Source organism: Urocampus carinirostris, chromosome 3 (genome assembly GCF_059441175.1).
Source record: "Urocampus carinirostris isolate Australia breed hairy pipefish chromosome 3, RoL_Ucar_1.0, whole genome shotgun sequence".
In the NCBI taxonomy this organism is placed as follows: Eukaryota; Metazoa; Chordata; class Actinopteri; order Syngnathiformes; family Syngnathidae; genus Urocampus; species Urocampus carinirostris.
Window position 1 is genome coordinate 32,713,165 of NC_142351.1, and position 20,786 is coordinate 32,733,950.

Here is a 20,786-nt window from a genome sequence, read left to right on the forward strand (position 1 = left end):
CAAAGCTCGTTCTTTCATCTTTTGCTTTCATTATATTTCCTCAGCTGTTGGGGTATTAAGTCTTACGTAAAGCACAGGAAGCTGTGCATCAACTGTCTTTCAATATAGAATAGTCTGCACTACTAATTTTCTCTTGGCTGACACTGCTATTAAACAAAGGATACTGCATACGTTATGAAGAAGAAACACCATGTTTTTTATTCTTTTTCACGCTGTGATAATATTTTAAAACGTTAACAGAACGTCAGAACATGACTACTGTTAACAACAGGATCCTTAGGCACTGTGGACATCATTTCAAATTAAGATACATTTCTGAGAAATCCTCCAAAGTTCAAATATTGATATAATTTGAAAAAAACTGAAAACAACAAAGCAATCACAAATATATGCTCCTAAAAGAATATATCTGAAGATATGAATGTCCTTTATTTCAAAGGCACACATTAAACATTTTATTCTGCAAATGTCACATGACAAACGTCAATCAACAAAGAGAGCTCTGTTGGTCAATTTGATACACATTAAAACATTCATTACTATCACTTGCATGAACAGTAGCAACAAAAACATCTTTCAATCATGCCAATGGATTATTTGTTACCCTTCTGCAGAAAATAAAACATTCTCAAGGAGCTTCTGCTGTCTAACTTTAAAGGGACATGGTGTATTATTTGGCACCCCCAAGTGTTGAAAATCATTAATTTAAAAAAACAATTTTGATTCAAATAATAAGCAGAAATACATGGACTTACATTTAAACATGCATTTTCGTAAGTCAAGAAATTAGCATTTTTTTTTGTTTTTCCTTGTCCTCATGTAGGTTTTAGATCAGGGGTTGGTGTCATAGTAGTCTGTGCAGCCCTTTAGACTCCTTTTGATTAAGGACTATACAAATACACATGACTTGACTTAACATGAGCCTCATCTAGAAGCAGCTGACATAATCATCCAGCATTTTGCTGCTATGGGTACCCAAAAAACAAGGGAGCTTAATAATGATCCAGGGGGTTTGAATCACCTGGGTTGAAGTAGAGAAACCCCAAAAACATGCAGGACATGCGTCCTCGAGGATCGGTTTGGCCACCACTGCACTACACAATACAGTGAGATCTAATGGTCAAATACTGCACTGTCCCTTTCAGTTTTAAATTGAGCTCAAGCTTCAACTGTAACAGCTCTGAAAGTAACAATCACTTAATCCATTTTTTTTATTTTGTTGAAAGTGAAAGCCATCACACACAGAAAAAAAAGCCAGTAGCATGTATGCTCTCTGACTGGAATTATTTTCGTTTTTTTACACACATCGAATAACTCCATTTGCAGATTCACAAACAGCACAAAATACAACAATTCATCACAACACAAATAAAACATTAAATAGCTTTCTTTAACCTGTGTTGACTTTTTACCCCATTCATTCCAACAAGAATAACCTTTAAACACGAACTCCATTTTTTTACAACATAACGTAATTGTATTTTCTTAGTATCGGAGTCGAATTCCAGCATTACATTTACTGAGAAAAGTGCCTCCATCTACGATCTGTGTATTTCATTGAGATCAGCCATACAGTGGCAGCTAAAGCCAATTCAAGCATTAATACCACACATGTATTAGCAAACATCCATTATGCATCTGATTTTTAGCGAAATTTGCAAGATACACATTCTCATCATGTCATGAGCTGTTTCTTAGAAGATACATAATCAGCTGCATCCACTTTTTAGCTCAAAATGTCAATTTCTTACTCAAACACCTTCAAAGTTGTGTTTTCTTCCAATCACACATCCGTAAAAAAAAAAAAACTGCACCAACAGCACCTCTTCCAATTTGTGAAGATGACTGTTTTCTCCACCCAAAAAATATTTTTATTTTAGAATAAATTTTTTTACCAATGGATGAAAATCCAGCTCTTTAGGAAGGGTCGAACATGTTTTACTTTTTTAACAATTTGTATTATTCACATTTTTTGTTAGAACTTTAATAAAAGTGATTCAATGTGTATGTGTTTGTCTTGCTGTCGCTCACCTCTCTCGAGGGATATGACCAGGGTAGGTGGGTAGATACGTAGGTAGGTGGGTAGGTAGGTAGGTAGTTAGATAGATAGATAGATAGATAGATAGATAGATAGATAGATAGATAGATAGATTCAATGTAATGGTCCATCAAAGACTTTGTGCATCAAACTTACTTTAGATCCTGGTAAACAGTTTGTGTTTGATTATTCAGTCATCCAAAATTCTGCTGGTTCTGTTCCGCCTGAAAGTTGCGATCCGGGCAAACTTTCTGGACCAGTCTGTAGTTGGTGCCAGTGAAGGCGATGAAGATACATATAACTTTAAAAGGTTTAGCACAGATCCATGCTGCTTGTGATTGGGTGTTTTCAGAGTAGCACGTTTGACCTGGGTCATACATGCAGGGTTTGGTTTTCTTGGACCGGTTTGTTCTCTGATACTCGATGCGGCATTTGAGTTCCGTCGTCACCATTAAATCTCGCTGCTTGTGCCGCTCTAGCAGGGAGGCGTTAGTAGATTGAAGGTGCAAAGCGGAGTCTGGCAGCAGCACCAAGTTCCTGGTATGGATGTTGGGAATTCCTTGATCCAGAACCTCTAAGCCTACAGCTTTAGAAGGTGGAACGATACTGACTGATATGTTCCCTAAATGAGAAGAGTTGTGCCTGAAGTAAACACTGAACGTGCCGTTGATGTGGTCTACAATTTTTCCGGTCACCAAAAGACTGAACTTTAAAGTTTTCACATTAAAGTAAAAGTCACCCCATCCCAAAATCTTCTTGGACTTTGGGGAGACTTTTGAATGAGGTTTGGACTGAGGGCTGTGGGAATGTTGATCAAGAGCCTGGGAATGGTTATGCGGCCAGCTGTATGGGCTGAGGGATCCATACGCAGGGGTTTTGTATTTGGTAGAGATGGTCTTCAAGTCCTTTGAAATATGCTTTACCTTCAGCGCTGCGCCAACAGCAGCTTCTTCGTCTTCAAACGTTCTCCATTTTTGACTCGGGATATCAGAGGTACCAGTTGTTTCTCTTCCCTTTGAGGAACACCAAATTAATATTCAGTTATCAATAAACAAAACAAGCTTCTAATTGAATACAAATTAGGTATGAATACAAGAGCTGTGAAGCAATTTGATTTGGCTCGCTATGCAGTTTCAAATAAATGCAAATGGCAGAAGCTGTATAAAAAAATCACATACATTGTTTTTATTATGTTATAGTATTAGGAACCATATTGAGTGTTCATATACGAATTAGGGTTTTGTTTTTGCCACTGAAATCCATTATCCAAAAGCCAAGCCCGTGTGGTGTTACAATAGCCAGTGCAAAGCATTTTGGGCCCAGGGACAGCGGAGGAGCCTATGACAGCAAAAAAAAAAAAATTTAAAAAAAATCAGTCAGAATGATTAAATCTGGTCAGGTCAGTCATGATGTGTGGCAAGAGCTCAAGGTTATTTAATCCCTGATTTGGGCCTCTGTCAGTCAGAATAAATCACAATGTGAGTAATTGTCATCTCTGCAACTCATGTATTTTCTTCTTTTTTTTGCATCAAAACCATTGAGAAATATGTTTACTCTCCCAAATAGAAAAATAGAAAATAAATCGCTCTAAGAGCATGCACACACTCACATATACACTCACACAACTATAATTTATGCCAAAAAAAACATGTTGGGACAAAGAAAAACATGTGAGGAAAAATACACAAAGGCAGTTGGCTGTTGCACTGACAGTGACAAGTGTCGGACACAGATGGACAGTTGACAGTGTTAGATCTTCCACTCAGCCCTCTCAAAGTTAAAAAAAATAACAATCACTAGTAATAACTACTAATGCACTACTCCCTGGTCTCCCGAAGTCCTAAATCAAGAGCCTTCAGCAGGCTTTTGACTAAAACAAGAAAGTTTGATCACATTACCCCGATTTTAGCTAACCTGCATTGGCTCCCTGTTAGCTTAAGATGTGATTTTAAGGTTCTGTTGGCATTATACAAAATCATGCATGGACTTGCTCCCTCATATCTTTCAGATTTAATTTCCCCCTATGTTCCGGTCCGGAGCCTTCGCTCTGAAAATGCAGGTCTACTAGTGATCCCAAGAGCCAAGAAGAGATCCTCAGGTTCGAGAGTGTTCTCTTCCCCCTGAGATCCGATCTGCAACCTCAGTGGAAATGTTTAAATCTAAGCTTAAAACACACTTCTACTCCATGGCATATGAATAACCTATACTTTATGTCAGGGGTGGTGAACACGTGGCACTAGAGCCGCATGCGGTTCTTGGCCAATAAGAATGTGGCTCTTTGCCTCATCATATTTTCTATATACTGTGGTCCTTTGCTTTGTTTATTGTTTAGTTTTTGTGTGTGTGTGTGTATTGAGGGTGGACACTTTCCTTGAAATCAACACAAGAACAATACTTGTATTGTAAGGAAAGGAGTGTGTTATGGGAAATATGTTTTTAATTGTGTGTGTTTGTGTGTGTCTGTCTGTCATGGCAGATCAGTGCGTGGTGTGGCTCTTTGACTCTCACAGTTAAAAATTTCGGCTCTTTGTCAAACTTGTTTGCTACCCCTGCTTTATGTTGATAATACGTGTATCATTTGCCCTCACCTAGGTGAATAGTCTGTAATTATAGTTTGCAATAGTCTTTGATCTGCGCAGCCCTTTGAGACTCTTTGTGATTAAGGGCTATACAAATAAACATGACGTACCTTGACTTAATTATCATTTTGAAATCATATTATCTTCACGGTTCCACAGTTAAATGACATTTCATTGTGTCTATATCATGGTTCTACAACACCTTTTCACAAAATGATTAAAAGCATTTCACAAAATAAAATATTATTCAGAAAACTTACTGATCAAAATTAGAGAACGCACTTATCAAAATTAGTCAGCAGTTGTTGATAAGTGTACAGGCCTATGCTCTGAAGGACTCGAGTTCATCTGCGGCCACAGGTTAGCACTTTAGTATTTCACACTGCTCTGGTGTAATTTTGGTCCATTCTTCTTCCAGCCTCCTCCACAGTTCGGTGATTGTAGTGGGTTTCTTGGCCATAACGTTGTCAACAAGGGTTCTCCAGAGGTTTTCTATTGGGTTGATATTAGGACTCTGGGAAGGCCGCGCCTTTAATTCCATGTGTTCACCTTCAAGGAAATTCAATACCCGGTTTGCTGTGGAAATGTAGTATTGTCGTGCATTAAGACTGCAGGCTGATTAGGTAATAACGCAAGTATTAACCCTGAGCTCTTGCAGAAAATAAGCCAAGAACCATGACTCTTCCTGCCCCGCTGACTTTTTTACACACTTTGGGTTTAGTCTTTCTCCAATGTGTCGCTAAACATAATTTTTCCCATCAGACCAATATAAGTTAAAAAAAATGTCATCACTGAATTGAACACTGGACCAGTTCTCTGTCCACACAACATGCTCTTCAGCAGAGCTTAGTCTAGCCATTCTATTTTCTTTGCTCATGAGAGGTTTGGTCATTGCAGTGTGGTCCTTCAGTCCAAATGCTCTTAAACGGCAACAGACTGTATGGAGAGAGAGAAACTTACCATGTTCACCACTGAATTGGCGAGCAATTCTAGCTGCAGTTTGGAAATGATTGCCCACTGACATCCTCTGCTGTGACTTGTCCTCTCTTGCATTTGTTTCAGTGGACAAGCAGCCTTTTTGAATGAATTTGTAGTATTGTAAAGATAGAATATTTTTTAAATAACAGGTTCGTATCAATCAAATTGTCTTGCTATGGCTGAAAGTGTCATCCCTTTCATTTTCATCTGAACAACCTGCTACTGGAGGCTTTCAGTCACTTAAGAACAGCGCAGCATCTTGCATACCTGTCAACCTCCACGGCTCCATGCCCGTACAAACTGTCGTATTTTCCCTTACAAAATACAAAATAATCTTACACCATTTTTTTTCAGAATGATGCATGATGGGAAATCTCCAGGCGGCAGACGCATGCGCACAGTAGCATCAAACCACTAGCTTCGTTTGCAACGGGAAAAAAAAACGACACCCAGATACAGGCTACCGCGGCGAACTCGTTAGACTTGATATATTTGCCGTTTTATGATAGTCGGTGTTTACAGGATGATACCCATAATTGACAAATTTGCGTTTTTCCGTACAGATTTTCTTGTACGTCGTACATGTCTTAAAATGCATAATAAACATACTGTCATGATTACCCAAGTGGAGCCACCTGGGGTAATCATCTTGCGTGCTGGAATGCGCTTCCTGATTGGTTTATGTTCCCTTTTTAAGCACGCTACGCGGAGACCTCTTCGTCGAAGGATTACTTCTGTACCCCGTATGACTCTCCCGATTACCTGTGCCTTCTTGTTTACCTGATTCTGCCTGCCTGCCTCCGATCCGACCTGCTTCCGTCCCACGCTACGATCTTCTCTCCAGTCCCGGTAAACTCGACCTGCTTCCGTCCCACGCTACGATCTTCTCTCCAGTCCCGGTAAACTCGACCTGCTTCCGTCCCACGCTACGATTGGCTACGTGTTCCGAATTTGTCTTCACGGCGTTGCTGCTGACGTTCGACGGTCATCGCGTCTCCCGCTAACCCTGTACGCTTCCCCAAATAAAAGACTTGTAACGAACGCTCTGGGGTCTCCTGCTCTGTTCTGGTCCCCCTGACACATACTTTGTACAGCAAAAACGTACAGGTTGACAGGTATGATCTTGCAAAGTCAGTTAGAATGCCAGTTAAACAGGGATTGACAGATAATCAAGGAAATTAGCACAATCTGCTAGAATACAATCATTAAGTGGGAGCCACCCAAAAGTGTTCTCTAATTTTTATCAGTGCATTTTTGGCAAAATACTTGTGTGTGTTTGTTTTTTTATTGTTGAAATGCCTTATCTATTTTGTGAAAACGTGTTGTAGTAGCATTTCATAGACACAACACAAAGTCCTTTAACTTGAGCAATGACGATGACATTGTCTTGGAAATATTTCATTTTTTATTAGTTGTCGTGTCATTTTGATCTCCAGTGTTTGGAGATCATATCCAATATGAAAAAATCAGGAATATTATAAATAATTTCAGTTTTCTAATACTGTGTGTTGTGGGAAAAGTCTATTGATTTTCCTAAAATGACGCTCTCCTTGAAAATACGAACAGAAAACAGAAAAATGTGGGCACAACAAATGAACAGTGCAAATTCAGTTATCAACTTGGAGTTCTTTTCATTAAAGGCATTTGAAAGTAAAAGTTTGGCTTCAGTTTGAAACACCTACAGACGGAAGCAAAACTTGTTCGGTGAAAACTTGCAGACAGCCGACCAATTTTTGCATTTTCCTCGATATTTTTGGAATAAGCATTTCCCATGCGGGATGTCATTAAGTGGGATCACCTCCAGCCACCTTGGCCAAGTTGTCAATTCGCATCCGCGTTTCTGTGCTCTGTCACAGCCAGCCCCTGCCGCCTTATGCACTGCTCTCACCAAGCCCAATTAGAACTTACAATGTGACAACCATGTCAGTTGGTTTGTGATGCCAACCCAGAGCAACATCCTGTGAGAGTCAGAGTGCCAGCCCAGTATTTGGAGGGGCTGAGGAATGAATAAACAAGAAGACCCAAGCTATGTAATTATGTGAGATATGATTTATTTTTAGCTAGACTTGTATGCATTTTAGTCACTCGGTTTTGACAGGTATGATGATGGTTGATGAATTTAGAATAAGTGAAATATAAGAATAACACCAAGAAAGTAGCGGTCACTATGTCAAAAAAAATGATATTGGTACATGTTTCAAGTCTACTATTTTGACCACTGAGTCTTCTGCAAAAGCTAAGGCAAAATATTTTGTGGACAAGTGAAGCCAAATATGAACTATCTGATTTGGATAAACACAAAATGCAACGCAGATTTTCAGTGTCATTTTAAAAGCACCAGTACACTAAAATCAATCGGAGAACTGCCATCTATTTCCAAGGCGCTGATTGGAGAGATCAAATTGAATCATTCACATGACAAGTGACAAACAAATAACCATGTCTAAATGCCATTTGCAAGCAATGTTCTCTCTAAGCTGCACGCGTGCGCAGTCGCGCACTGCCTGCGCATTCTCAGCGCACAAGAAAATCTATCCAGCGCAATTTTCCCTCTAAGCTGCGTACGTGCGCAATTGCGCACTACCCAGAGCTTTTCCGTGCACAAAACAAATCTAGTCAGCTCACAAAAATCAGGGCTCGAAATTGCTAATTAAAGAACTAATTAAGTCAAAGTTACAGTGCATGAAGGTAGAAATACACGGGTTTCCCTGACGCTGTGTTCTAAATGCGGTATTTTGATGTCAATGTCGAAGTAGAACGTTGAGTAAAGTCGGTAGAGTTTTTCGAGAACCGGCTTCTTCGGCTCGGCTCACTAAAAAGAACTGCTCTTTCGGGTCCCAAACGGCTCTTCAGGTTGTTTTTGCTTCTTTAATCCCTACACGACCAAATATTATGTAAAATTGTGCACAGAATGACTTAAAGGAAGGGGAGAAATAGAACAAAAAGAAAAATATACCAAAGTGAAAAAGTAGTGAAAAGCTGAGAAAAAAAGACTCAAAAGGAAGAGAAAAAAGTTGGAAAATTCAGAAAAAAAGCCAGAAAAAAAGAAAAGAAACAAACAAAGGAAAAAAGTAAATCAAGAAGAAAAGAAAAAAGTAACAGCTAGGAAAAAATAAACACAATGAGATTTTTAAAGGAATTAAAAAAAAAGAAAAAAACAGGGGAAAAGAATAATACGTTTGTGTTGCATTTAAATAATTTCCAATAATGCCAACATTGTACTTCCAAAAAATGTGATTAAATACAGTTGTGTATCGTGCAACCGACGAAATAAGCCCCCAAAAATGTTAGTATTATGCGACAAAAGATACCAGAAAAAAAAAGAAATGGAAATCTTGTGAAAGAATTGTTGTGAAAACAAATGACATTTGTAGGCCGTACAACCTTTGCAATAATACATGAGTCAATTAATTAAAAAGTGAAAAAAGTTTTTGCAATGCCGGAAACTCAGTAAAATGTAACTTGATGTCAAGTTTTGGACATGTTTGATAATGGATTAGTTGCCACACTTGGGATTGCCGTTGCTCACTGTTGTTTCAAGCTTTGCTCACCGACTTTGTGTGAACGCTCAGACCCGTGGAAAATTAGAGCGAACATTGTTTGCAAGTATTCCGATTTGTGGGCAAGCAGGAGCAACGCCACTATACAAAGAGAAGTCGTTTCCTAATTCAACTTTTGACATGAAATAAAGGGTGATTTCATTCATTTCACTCACCAAAATCAACGTAGAACTGTACATTTATGGCTCGTTGCTCCAAATGCTAATTCTTTTGCTAAGTCCCGTCTGTTTACCAAACAAGCTCGTACATATTTTGCCACAAGCATGGACTTACACTACATATGGATGGATATAACTGTGGCATCCACTACTGATGGATCGATACAATAGTGGCACTTTCGCCGTGCCATAAAATGGAAATAGATAGACCAACCAATTCAAATGAAACTTGTTTTTTCGCAAGTAAAAAAGTCTGTGAATCATTCGTCAGTGCACGACAAGTCCACGGAGCTTTGCAGTATCAAAATACTATGTATGAGGAAAACTGCGTGTGCACACAAGTAAATATGTAATGATTCCTACTTTGCAGAAATCCACTGTTTATGGAACAGATTAACTGCAAAAATTAAAGTAATATTCTTTATGAAAAAAATAAATAAATACCAGAAGTGAGTAGGTTGCAGGCACAATGAACATTTTTGACGTGTAATCAGTTAATAATAAATTCAAGGTGGTCCACCGAAATGTAAGTAATTTAATGATTAATAGCGTGAGTCACAAAAATTTAAATAAGTATTTGAAATAAATTCACAGACACGGACCATAAACAATGAACATTGCTGGAGGTATGACCAAATAATTCAGATGTGTTTTAAGACGATTCCTAAAGATGCCACCCATTTTTTTCCGTTATTACAGCTGTCTTGAGACTGAATATTACCAGTACATGATATTGCTTGAAAGTCAAAGCAAAATATGTTTTTAAGTCAGAAAAGCGGTGAGTCGTATCTTAATAATATTCAAGTCAACGTCTTTCCAGTCTTACCAAAATCTGCCTCATGACAAGAAAAAATTTAATCTTCTACTTTCAGAGCAAATCCGTCCTTAGAGCTACACTATTATAAAGATCAGTTTGAACATGAAATTATCTAGGTTGTTGTTGTAATTGTCAAAAGATTCAGCAAAAAAAAAAAAAAATCCTCAATTGTGATGTTGAAGAGCATAATACAAAAAAAACAAGCCTACTATTTGTAGTTTCCCAAGTTTAAAAGCTAAAAATGTTTTCCGTTTAATGTTGAGATAGATTCTATCACAATTTTTTTCCTGTAATAAATGTTATTAAATAGTTGCAAAAACTATATAGAAAAGTAGTTTTTAGAAGTACAACAATTAAAAGTTAGCTTACCGCAGAAGGGAGGAACCACAGGCAAGTGATGGTCAACTTCCAACCAATGGCATTCATCTTGTATGAAAAAATACTGAGAAGAGCAAGCTTGAATCCTTTCACCAAAATGAACTGAGCGCTTTCTGCAGTTACAGCCTGAACAGCCCTAGCCTCCTCCCACCCCCTTTCAAAGCAAAGCATTTCTCTGCCGAAAACATACACAATCTTCTCCAGTGGGTTCTTGTCTGGTATGACAGCCACATTCAAATCACCGGAAGCTTCTTCGAGTGGATTCCTTAATTTAAGAGTATTTGAAATATAGTAAATATACTTGCAAGTCCTCTAATGGTCTGAGAAATCTGTCTGGCTCATATGTGTAACAGCAAATAACAAACTAGCCTTCTTTAATCGTGGACAAGGTTGGGTATTACTAAATTTTGTGCAGGCTTGGGGAGTAACGGAATACATGGAACGGCAAAAATGATGTTGGCAAGATGTTTGGATTTATTTTCTTTTTCTTTCTGTCGCATTTTATGTTAGTTTTGCAGGAGATCAAAGAGATCAAAGCCAGGAGAGAAAGCTCACCACGTGTTGTGAGTCATAATTTTATTCATATTTAGTTTCTTTTGTCTTTTATTAGCATATTTGGTATTGGACTAATCCAAAAGTAATTGAAAGTAAGCCAGTTAAAGTAACCCTACCCAACCCTGATCGTGGAACAGCTTAAATTGATTTACTCTCAACACTTGGACCAACAAATATAAATCTTAAGTAACCACAGAAGACAGCAGAGAGTTAAGTAAAACTGTGTCCGTCAGTTCATCTGTGTTGATCGATGACTGTGTTCCCACATGTATTTGCACAAAAGAAACAATGGATATGCATTTAAGAAAGTTAGGTCAATGTTTGAGGCCTCATATTAAAATAATATCTCAGGTTGATTTAAAACAAAACACAGAAAAGCCTCTGTGTGACCTATCTTCTGATAAGAGATTACTGAACTACAAAATATCTTGTCTGATTAATGTGTCAAAACTATCATTTATACCAACCAGAATAACTCTGTGCATGTCGATTACACGATTAACTCACCCAAATTGACATGTAGCCACCTTCAGATTTATGTTTCAGTGTATGCAAGCCCGTTTATGTGGTTTTTCATGCCTTCTCCTGATCAAACCATCTACAAACTGATGTGGTGCACATAAAGACGGAACGAGTTTAATAGTAATATTGAACTTGTCTCTTCAGAATAGTAGATCAAAGCGGCGCTGCCACGAGCGGCTGCCTTTTCCAGCAGCTGCCCAACTGTTTTATTGTCTGCTCCTATCTTCGGTGTTTTTTCTTCCCGTTTTGACAACTACACTATGGATTACTTCTATCCTATGGACATGGGTTTTAACGCACAAGAAATGCGTGTATTTCAACTCCTTGCCCTGAGGAATTCTCGTGCCGGCGTGATGAAGGGGCCCATGGTGGAAGAAAAGCCGAAGCTAGCGAAGCGGCTAGCGGCGTTATAAGTCTTCGGTACCATCCGTAATCATGGTAAATGCGAACTCACGACCAAATAGGATCATCGAGTGCTTTTTGAAAACATCGAAGCGCACAGGGAGCGCAGTTGCTGTGTTTTGCGGAAACGTGGCTCACGTTTAGCATTCCGGACGCTAACGTGTAGCCACCCGGAGCCACCTGGAGAAATCCGGCTTCAACGTCGCTAAACAGAGACATGAAAGCCGGGGGGAATCGGAGAGGAGGCGGACTTGCTAACACGAGGTGGTGTATCCCTGGATTTTCACAAAGAAAAGATTTCCATCTGCCGCAGGAATGTCGAACTTTTGGACTGGCGTGACGTCATCCGCTACAAGCACCCTCGGGCATCATGTTAATCTGTTAATAAACAACGGGGTAGACTGCTGGAAGTGTGAATTTTCCTACGGGGATGAATAAAGTATATATCTATCTATCTATCTATCTATCTATCTATCAATAATTTATTGATGTAATTAACTGGCCTCAATATTCGGTACAATGTCATTGCAACCATTTGAAAAAAAAAGAAAAAAAATGTTTTTAATGAAACTCAGCACATCATTTGAAAGAAAAAAATGGAAGGTAGAAAGTTTACCAATATAAAAAAATGATATATCACATTTCTTTGGTACCTTCTTGAGATTGTTCTGCTCCTTAATTTGAGTCAGTCTTTGGTTATTTATACTGATTGGACTTGATCAGGAAAGGCACACACCTGCCTAAGACCTTACAGCTCACAGTGCATGTCAGATTGAATGAGAATCATGAGGTCGAAGGAACACCTCGGAGACAGATTTGTGGCAATGCACAGATAGCCAAGGTTAAAAAAGAATTTCTGCAGCTCTCAAGGTTCTTAAGAGCACAATGTTCTCCATAATCATCAAATTGGAGAAGTTCATGAAAACCCTAATTCTGCCTAGGCGTCTAGTCTGACTGAGCGATGGCAGGAAAAAAGCCCTGGTGCGAGAGGTAAACCAAAGATCATTGTGGCTAACTCTAGATATGCAGTAGGTAGATGCGAAAAGAGTTCCACAAAGTAAACTATTACTACAGCGCCCTTTGGGGATTTAATCCTTAGTGGCCCAACGGAAGCCTCTTCTCAGTACAGGATAAATTAAGGCCTGCATAGTGTGAATATAACAAGACAGTGCTCATCACCTGCCCCATACAATCCCTGCAGTGAAAAATGGTGGTGTGCTCCTCATGTATTGATGGTGTCCTTCTGTTGCAGGGACGGGTCGGCTGGTTGCAATTGAAGGAAAGATGAATCAGGTCCTGTATAGATATCCTGAAACACAACCTCCTTGAAAGTGAGCAGGACCTTTCAGACTAGTCAAGTCAAGTCATGTTTATTTGTATAGCCCTTAATCACAAAGAACACTATTATTAAACCATCCCCTGATCCAAAAGTTACATGAGGGCAAGGAAAAACTCAAAAACCTCAACATGAGGAAAATGAAACCTTGAGATGTCACAAACCAGAACAGGAAACAGGAAGCAGAACCCAATCGCGTAACGTTTCTCACAGTTTATTGGGGAGAAGAGAAATGAGCGCACACCCGATCCGGGGATTGATGGTCACAGAAGTAGATTGCTAGGTACGAGGAAGTGGTCAAAATCAAACAGCTCGGGGCGAGAACAAAACAGGAGCAAAACAGGCAAAAACGGAGATTCACTGGGCTTGGCAAAACAAGAGTAAAAACACAGGCAAAACGGGGATTCACAGGTTTGGCAAAACAAGAACAAAAACACAGGCAAAAACGGGGATTCACAGGGCTTGACGTATCACAACAGAGTTTAGCAGGAGTTTCGCAAATGCTCCGACACCAGGCAACTCAAAGACAGCGGGCCAATTGGGCGCCGTGGCAACCGTGACAGAACCTGGCGCCAGACGGCGGGGACCAATCAGGTGCCACGGCAACAGTGACAGAACACAAAATGTATTCCATCTTCCCAAGAAGACTTGTAACTGTGCAATCTCAAGGTGTTTTTACTCAATATTGAGGACGTGGTCTGAATACTTGATCATTTTTTTCTATTACAACGGGGTGCTGTGTGTACATTGATGAGAAATAAATAAGCTTTTTTTTTAATTTAGCAAATGACTCATGGTGTAAATTTCAAGTGTTTTGAATGCTGTCATTACTCATTGTATCATTTTTATCACCAGAACACAATTTACCAGTATTTTAGAAGCTTCCAAAATAAAATCAGAACAATATATATGTTGAATGTGATATTTATTTATTCCAGACCTTTTCTCTAGCCCATGTAAAGTCAGATATGTGAATTATTGTTTATTTCTAATAATTATTGTCACTGCATAAACTATTTAAAGCCACCTTGTCTCGTCTGCTGATGGTATATTCTTATGATGACATAGTTATTGAATAACAAATTACCACGTACAGATAGCTACCGTCAGTAGGTAGGTAGGTGGGTGAGTAGGTAGGTAGATAGGTAGGTAGGTGGGTAGGTACGGAGGTAGGTAGGTAGGTAGGTACGGAGGTAGGTAGGTATGTAGGTAGGTAGGTAGGTAGGTAGGTAGGTGGATTCAGCTAGGTAGGTAGGTAGGTAGGTAGGTAGGTAGGTAGGTAGGTAGGTAGGTAGGTAGAATTGTGAAATTTTTGCTATTGTCACAGAAATTAAATTAAAAATATCTCAGAGAAAACAACATATTCAAGTGAGGCTTTTTTTGGGGGGGGGGGGGGGGGGGGGGGGGATTTGCCATGCTTAGCGTCTATAATGCATTTCTGTACTATACTGTACCACCAAAGGACAGTACGGCGAAAAAGAGTTCAACCAATGAAAATGATGAGTTTTAAATCAGATCGGACTATTCGTGCTTCATCCCATATCCTGGAAAAAATGTGTGTCAAACATCAATGTATATGTGTTATTATTTTGTTACAGACATTTGTTGCCATTTTCTTAAATCACAGTGATCTCCTGCAGCAGATTAAAAGGGAAGTAGCCCAGCTTGCGTCCAGTGCTGACCTTCAGGTAGCCTCCTTTCTCATCTCCTTTCTTCACTACAATCTGAAAAGACAGAGAGGCAATGCCACAGTCTGGCCAAATAAAGCACTTTCAACTCACTCTAACTTCACATTATGCAAAGCACCACTGTGGGGAATATATTCTTACGACAATGGTAGAATATTTAGTGTATGTTTTTCTTTTCTTTTTTTTTATCTTCTTTCGCTAATAAAATAGCACATTACACTTAAAATAAGAAGAACATTCTGCCACTGGTGTAAGATTTTTTTTTTGTATAATGAAATAATAAATTAAAAGGAGGAACAGTGCTATGAGGTGTTTTCTTACCTGGTCTTTTTTCAGAGTTATTTGTCCCATCTCTCGGTTCCCAACAAAGGAGCGAGTGACCTTGTAAACCCTCTCCGATGCACGCACTTTAATGAGGTAATTGGTAGGGAAATATCCACTCTTCTCTCCCATTTTCCCCTGGAAAGAAAATCATTAAACTTAATGTTTGAAATAAGTTGGTATCTTTTATGGTGCTGTGGAACAGAGTTTAAGGGTATTTGGGAGGAGAAAGGGCTTGTATTCCATTTGTGAATTCCTCCTTTTAAATAAAAATCATACTAATTTTCTGTTTACTTTTTTACATACCTTCTATAAGGCACAATGGGTCATACTTTAGTAAGATATCAAAAGCACGTGTATCAAGTTAAGTCAGTGGTTCTGAAATAGTGTGGGGGAGGGCGCGAGGCTTCGTCAAAGGGGGCGCGTTAGACTTTGGGGAACTTTTTTTTACTTTCCCAAAATAAAGTGCAATTGCACTTCCACTACACTAGGGCACAGTGGCGTTTTCTTTGGCAGAGTGTTATGTTTATATTTAGCCTTCACCACAACCACAGAGGGAGTTGGACAAAGACCAGTGTGTTTTCAATGTTAAAAATTTTACTAGCGGACAGCATGAGACCAAATAAATTGGGCTGGCATTTAAAGACATTAAAATCCAATCACGCCTATAAGATGTTTGAGTTTACAGCAAAAATGTGACGAAATGTGTAGATTTGACGTGGTCGGAGGTGACATGTTATCATCAATATCAAGCAATTGTAGTTTTGTCCACGCGAATATAATGTGATCATATAAAAAAAAAAAAAATCGATCCTGGGAGGGGGGGGGCGAGAGGATTTCTTCTTCCGAGGAAGGCATAAAAGAAAATCATTGAGAAGCAATGGGTTAATGGAAGATAGTATATTGTCTAATTCACATTTTTATGAATTATGAATTGTAGTATACATACGGTATAAAGCTGTTTTGAAGAAAGAAACTACTTACTCTCCACCACTCCTCATTGGAGTCGTCCAGGACTGTGATGCGATCGCCAGGGCTGTTATAGAGCAGACAATAAATCCGGTTATGAATTTGTATACATCATATTTATGACATTAGATAATAACAGATACAAAAATAAAAATGTTCTATTTTTTATACTTACTGAAAGTCCAGATCATCCTTCTCTATGGCCTTGAAGCGGTACAGAGCCAAGTAGTAGTGAGACTGAGAGAAGGTTCCTTTTTGCTGTGATTTTTTTTTTAAATAAATTAACACAATGCAAAATAAGTACTCCCAAAGACACTTTTCATTACAACATAGAAATAAATCACAACCCAGTAGACTGCAGTTAAAATTGTATCTCTTATCAATACGAAATACAAAGTTGTACAGTACATAATACCTTGTCATCTGCCTTTTCTCCTCCTTTCTCTTTCTTCTCTTCAGGCTTGCCTACACAATCAACAATCATGTGATGTTTTTTCCTGCTGTTAATTAGTATCTGGTTATATGAACTCCAGTTTGAAAATATTTTATGTACCTTCTCCTCCTTCTTCATTTTCTTTAGGTTGTTGATTCTCATCTTCCTCCTCCTCCATCATCAACAGCATCTTAGGATAAAAAACAAAGTTGCTGTGTTTCTATATAAGCTTTTTGGTACAAATGACAAATATTAAAATTAATAACAGAGGTCACTTACATTTTTCTTGTCATTTTCATTCTTTTTGCGCTCCTTATTTGCCATGATGACGCCAACTCTGAGAGTATCAAAGACAGGGTCGTTCCGATTTGGATTGTCTGGTTGATGATGGTAATGAATAGATGTCAGAAGTGATCAATGACAAGCAACAGAAGAGACAAAAATACATCTCTCAAAATGAGCAGGATATCAGTGTTTCCAAAAAACTTACTTGGATCTGGTTGGTCACTGCTATACAGAGGAGAACTGTAGGCCCGCCTGAAACCCGGAGGCTAACAGCCAAAATAAAATAAAACAGTTACACTATTCGTGAGGGATAATAAACACCTAAAGCCGAAATATGGAAAATTAGACAAACAATATTCAAGATGACTCGAAATGGTGCAAGGCAGTTTAACAAATTTATTCTGTGTTTTGGAAAATGGCTGCGTTCCAATTAAGAAGGCCCCAAAATAATTTTCTGTTCAATAAAAACCCAGACAAGAGAGACTCACTATTTTGCCAAAGCACTTCTGGAACTCAACATAGGACTGACATGAATGGTGGATGTTGGTCTTACAGTTCTTACACCTCAGCGCAAACTTGTTGTTCACTGTAAAATGAGCAGATTGGTGTGAAAGAGCCTGAGAATAAGTTTCAGAAAAAGAATCTTCACTGTAAATGACATACACACTATCATGCGAGCACAGACATCACAAAACTTGGGCTTCTTGCAGTAGTGGTCCTTAAACTTGTGGGGCTTGTCATTGACACGGATGACAGGTGGTGGAGGTTCTGGTTCCTTTTCCTCTACCTCTACTTCTTCTTCATATATAAAGTACACCTAGACTCCACAAAACATATAGTAACAATTGAATCATGGTTCATAATGTTGACAGAGAAATCATTTTCTTGAAAATACCTGCATTGAAGTCTTTAAAAATACCTCTACAATTCTACTCATACTTTTCTTTAGTTGGCAACATTCTGCATTCTGGGTTATTTTTGAGTCCGCTTTGGCTTGCCTCATCCCCATCACTCACCGTGTCTCCGTCCTCCCTTACGACATTGTCAGGAGCTGGAGGATTGTCATGAATGTCCACTGAGTTTTTGTCATCTTCCCTGGTAGATGAGACAAAATACTGATGATGCACCAGTATTACGTTTGAACTATTTAACACAAAATTATCAAAATCTTCCAAATCAATTTCCAGGCTGCATTTGTACATTTTTTGATGTATTCACACAAACCATTCTCAATGTAATTCTACACCTTCTCAGATAAACCAACATTCTATATTATTCGTAATTGTAGTGTTAAACCTGAATAGGCATCCAAATGAAAGCAAAAAAGCCAAACTATGTCTTGAAAACTGAGACGGATTCCCGGAAGTATACTTACTGGTCCATTATGTTCTGTCAGCAATACCTACAATGAGAGACAATAGCTATTCATTCTTAAATATCAGGTAATGTTGCTCAGATTAGTAAAATCAATGTTATCACAATTGACAGCAAGTAGTAATTGTAATAGTGGTGGTTTTGGTGATTATTTTGGTGATAGCTGTAATATTTATTTTTTGTATGTCAATTGATCATTTATTTTACGGATACCGTCTCATTTACCATTTCTACAGCTTACTGCTCGTTAACTGTGGATTTTAAGGTAATACTGTCTTCCAAATACTGTATGTCACGGAATGGAGTGGAAGGGGGGTGACCGGACCAGAACGGAGGCAGGAGGCAGGAAGGGAGAACTCAATTGCGTGACGATCCAAAACTTTTATTTACCAAAATAAAAGTTGTCCATAACTCAGGGACAAGACAGAACAAACAGGTCTTAACAAAACGTGCAAACACAGGCTTCTTGCAACTCAACAAAACAGGACAAGGCATAACAGAACGGACAATGTGTATATAATGAGCCAGCACCCGCAAAGCCCACAATCCAGCCTTAAATAGCAGACACGCGATTAGTTGAACTGCTTCAGCTGGTGCCCAGGGGGCGGGGCAGACCGGTCGCCAAGGCGACCATGACATGTATAGGACCTCTAAAACATATTTTATAATCAAATCTAAACAATGAAATACATTTTGCACAATTAATTAAACAGAACACACAAAATACTAATATCATTAATCCTACTACTCTACAATGGTGGTCAGTAATTAAGGCATCCACACCACCGATGCTACAATACCAATACTGACAACCATAACAACAACAATAATAAAAATGCATTAGAATATTGGATATCATTAATATATATTATTATTACTACTACTATTACTGATGATAATAATATTAATATTAATAATAATCATCATCATCATCATCATAATAATAATAATAATATTTGAGACTAGCTGTCAACCAGTTAAGGGTGTCCCTTGCCCACTAGGGTGAAGATGTCTGGGATGGGCTCCAGCACCCCCGTGACCCTAGTAAGGATAAGCGATACAGATAAGGAATGGATAGATAATAATAGTAGTAATAACAATAATGATAATCATACTGAAAAATTGGCAGGAAAAAAAATATACAAACAATTCTTATTCCCTTCAGCTATACAATTCTACGCTCCTGAAATTTAACCTCCGAACAAGTTAGGGGCGCACTATGATTTAAAATCCAACACTTGTGAAATACAAGTTTTTATGTTGTCTTATTGCACTCCTCTTAGTTTGTAATAGATTCACATCATAATTCAGATTCAGATTCAGATTCAGATCTACTTTATTGTCATTCTAGTACACGTGTATACAGAACGAAATGTCGATGCATCTGACCCCCACAGTTTCCTTGAATGTACAGATATAAATAAAGTAAATAAATAAATAAAGTTGTAAGTGCTTTGTATATTGTACCAACCAAACCTGAAAACGATATTACGTGTAGATCATATCATTTTGTACAGACATGCTGTAGTTAAAATTTAAAATAAAACAATAGTGAAGAGAAAACACACTGAGAAATACATACCTTTTGGCGTAAAGTCACAATAAAAGACTGACTGTCCTATTTCTTTCCTCGACTGAGTCCTTCAGCTGATTCCAATATCATAAGAGTTTGGGAAGCGGGAGTCAGTTGATCAGAGTCCAATAACCCAGCTGACCAAGCAATGCGATAGCGAATAGTCTTACTACTTTTGTTCGACTTCGTTCTCTTTGGGTGGTTTACAACATGATTCCCTAAATCCTTGTGTGAGGGTATGGCTGACCATGACGTTCAATATGTTTGAATGAGTGTTTATGGAAATGCCAAGCTAAGCACTCATGTGTCAAGCTGACAGTTTGGGACAGCTGGAGACCTTGGGCTGTGCTCTGAGGATCAGGAGAAATTGGATATCCCTGCCATTCTTGTCACACGTCCCCGTTCCCCTTTTCCACACATTTTGAAATGCAAATTAGGGACTGTGAAAATACATACGGATCATTTAAAATATCTGGTAAAATGCTGTTTCACTTGATTGGTTGGATGGATTTCTGAACGCTTTTGCATTAATCTTGATGTAATGCTGTTTTTTTAGTGACCACAAGAGAAAAAGTTGTATGTACAAATATGTCAGATGGCTTCAAAGTTAAAAAGTGCAATATGACGGCCAATACCAAGACAATACACCCAAAATAGGTATTTTTATTTCACTGTGCATCATCAGTTTAAAAATTTGATTAAAAAAGAACATTTATGCATCCTGGTGTTGTTTTATGTTACAAAATACACTTCACTTTACAAACCAGTAAAACAGTTGGATACAATGTGCATCACAAAGAAAGAAAAATGGAGATTGGGT

At 38.5% G+C, this 20,786-nt stretch overlaps 2 protein-coding genes across 2 annotated transcripts; both read right to left on the reverse strand.

Moving 5' to 3' along the window:
• Window positions 1-210: 210 nt before the first annotated feature.
• On the reverse strand, window positions 211-10,588 carry LOC148369482 (neurexophilin-4-like). Its single transcript, XM_088329954.1, has 2 exons — window positions 10,500-10,588; window positions 211-3,051 (listed from the first exon to the last, which is right to left on the reverse strand). Exons 1-2 carry the CDS (start codon window positions 10,554-10,556, stop codon window positions 2,233-2,235), a joined length of 876 nt encoding a protein of 291 aa, XP_088186080.1. The 5' UTR covers window positions 10,557-10,588; the 3' UTR covers window positions 211-2,232.
• Window positions 10,589-14,740: 4,152 nt separating this feature from the next.
• LOC148369483 (SH3 and cysteine-rich domain-containing protein 3-like) lies at window positions 14,741-20,204 on the reverse strand. The gene is made up of 13 exons (XM_088329955.1): window positions 19,976-20,204; window positions 18,395-18,421; window positions 18,036-18,114; window positions 17,683-17,836; window positions 17,508-17,605; window positions 17,225-17,285; window positions 17,014-17,111; window positions 16,855-16,924; window positions 16,717-16,766; window positions 16,477-16,559; window positions 16,317-16,368; window positions 15,333-15,470; window positions 14,741-15,047 (listed from the first exon to the last, which is right to left on the reverse strand). The coding sequence occupies exons 2-13, from the start codon at window positions 18,400-18,402 to the stop codon at window positions 14,940-14,942; spliced, it is 999 nt and encodes a 332-aa protein (XP_088186081.1). The 5' UTR covers window positions 18,403-18,421; window positions 19,976-20,204; the 3' UTR covers window positions 14,741-14,939.
• Between the last annotated feature and the right edge of the window lie 582 nt (window positions 20,205-20,786).

Bases quoted from the DNA above. Each gene is read 5' to 3' on its own strand.
- LOC148369483 (XM_088329955.1), bottom strand. The intron at 17,286-17,507 runs GTGAGTCTCTCT...TTTGGCTGTTAG, and splicing joins AGAAGTGCTTTGGCAAAATA to CCTCCGGGTTTCAGGCGGGC. The intron at 16,369-16,476 runs GTAAGTATAAAA...GCTCTATAACAG, and splicing joins AAGGATGATCTGGACTTTCA to CCCTGGCGATCGCATCACAG.
- LOC148369482 (XM_088329954.1), bottom strand. From the start codon at position 10,556: ATGAATGCCATTGGTTGGAAGTTGACCATCACTTGCCTGTGGTTCCTC. The intron at 3,052-10,499 runs GTAAGCTAACTT...TGTTCCTCAAAG, and splicing joins TGTGGTTCCTCCCTTCTGCG to GGAAGAGAAACAACTGGTAC.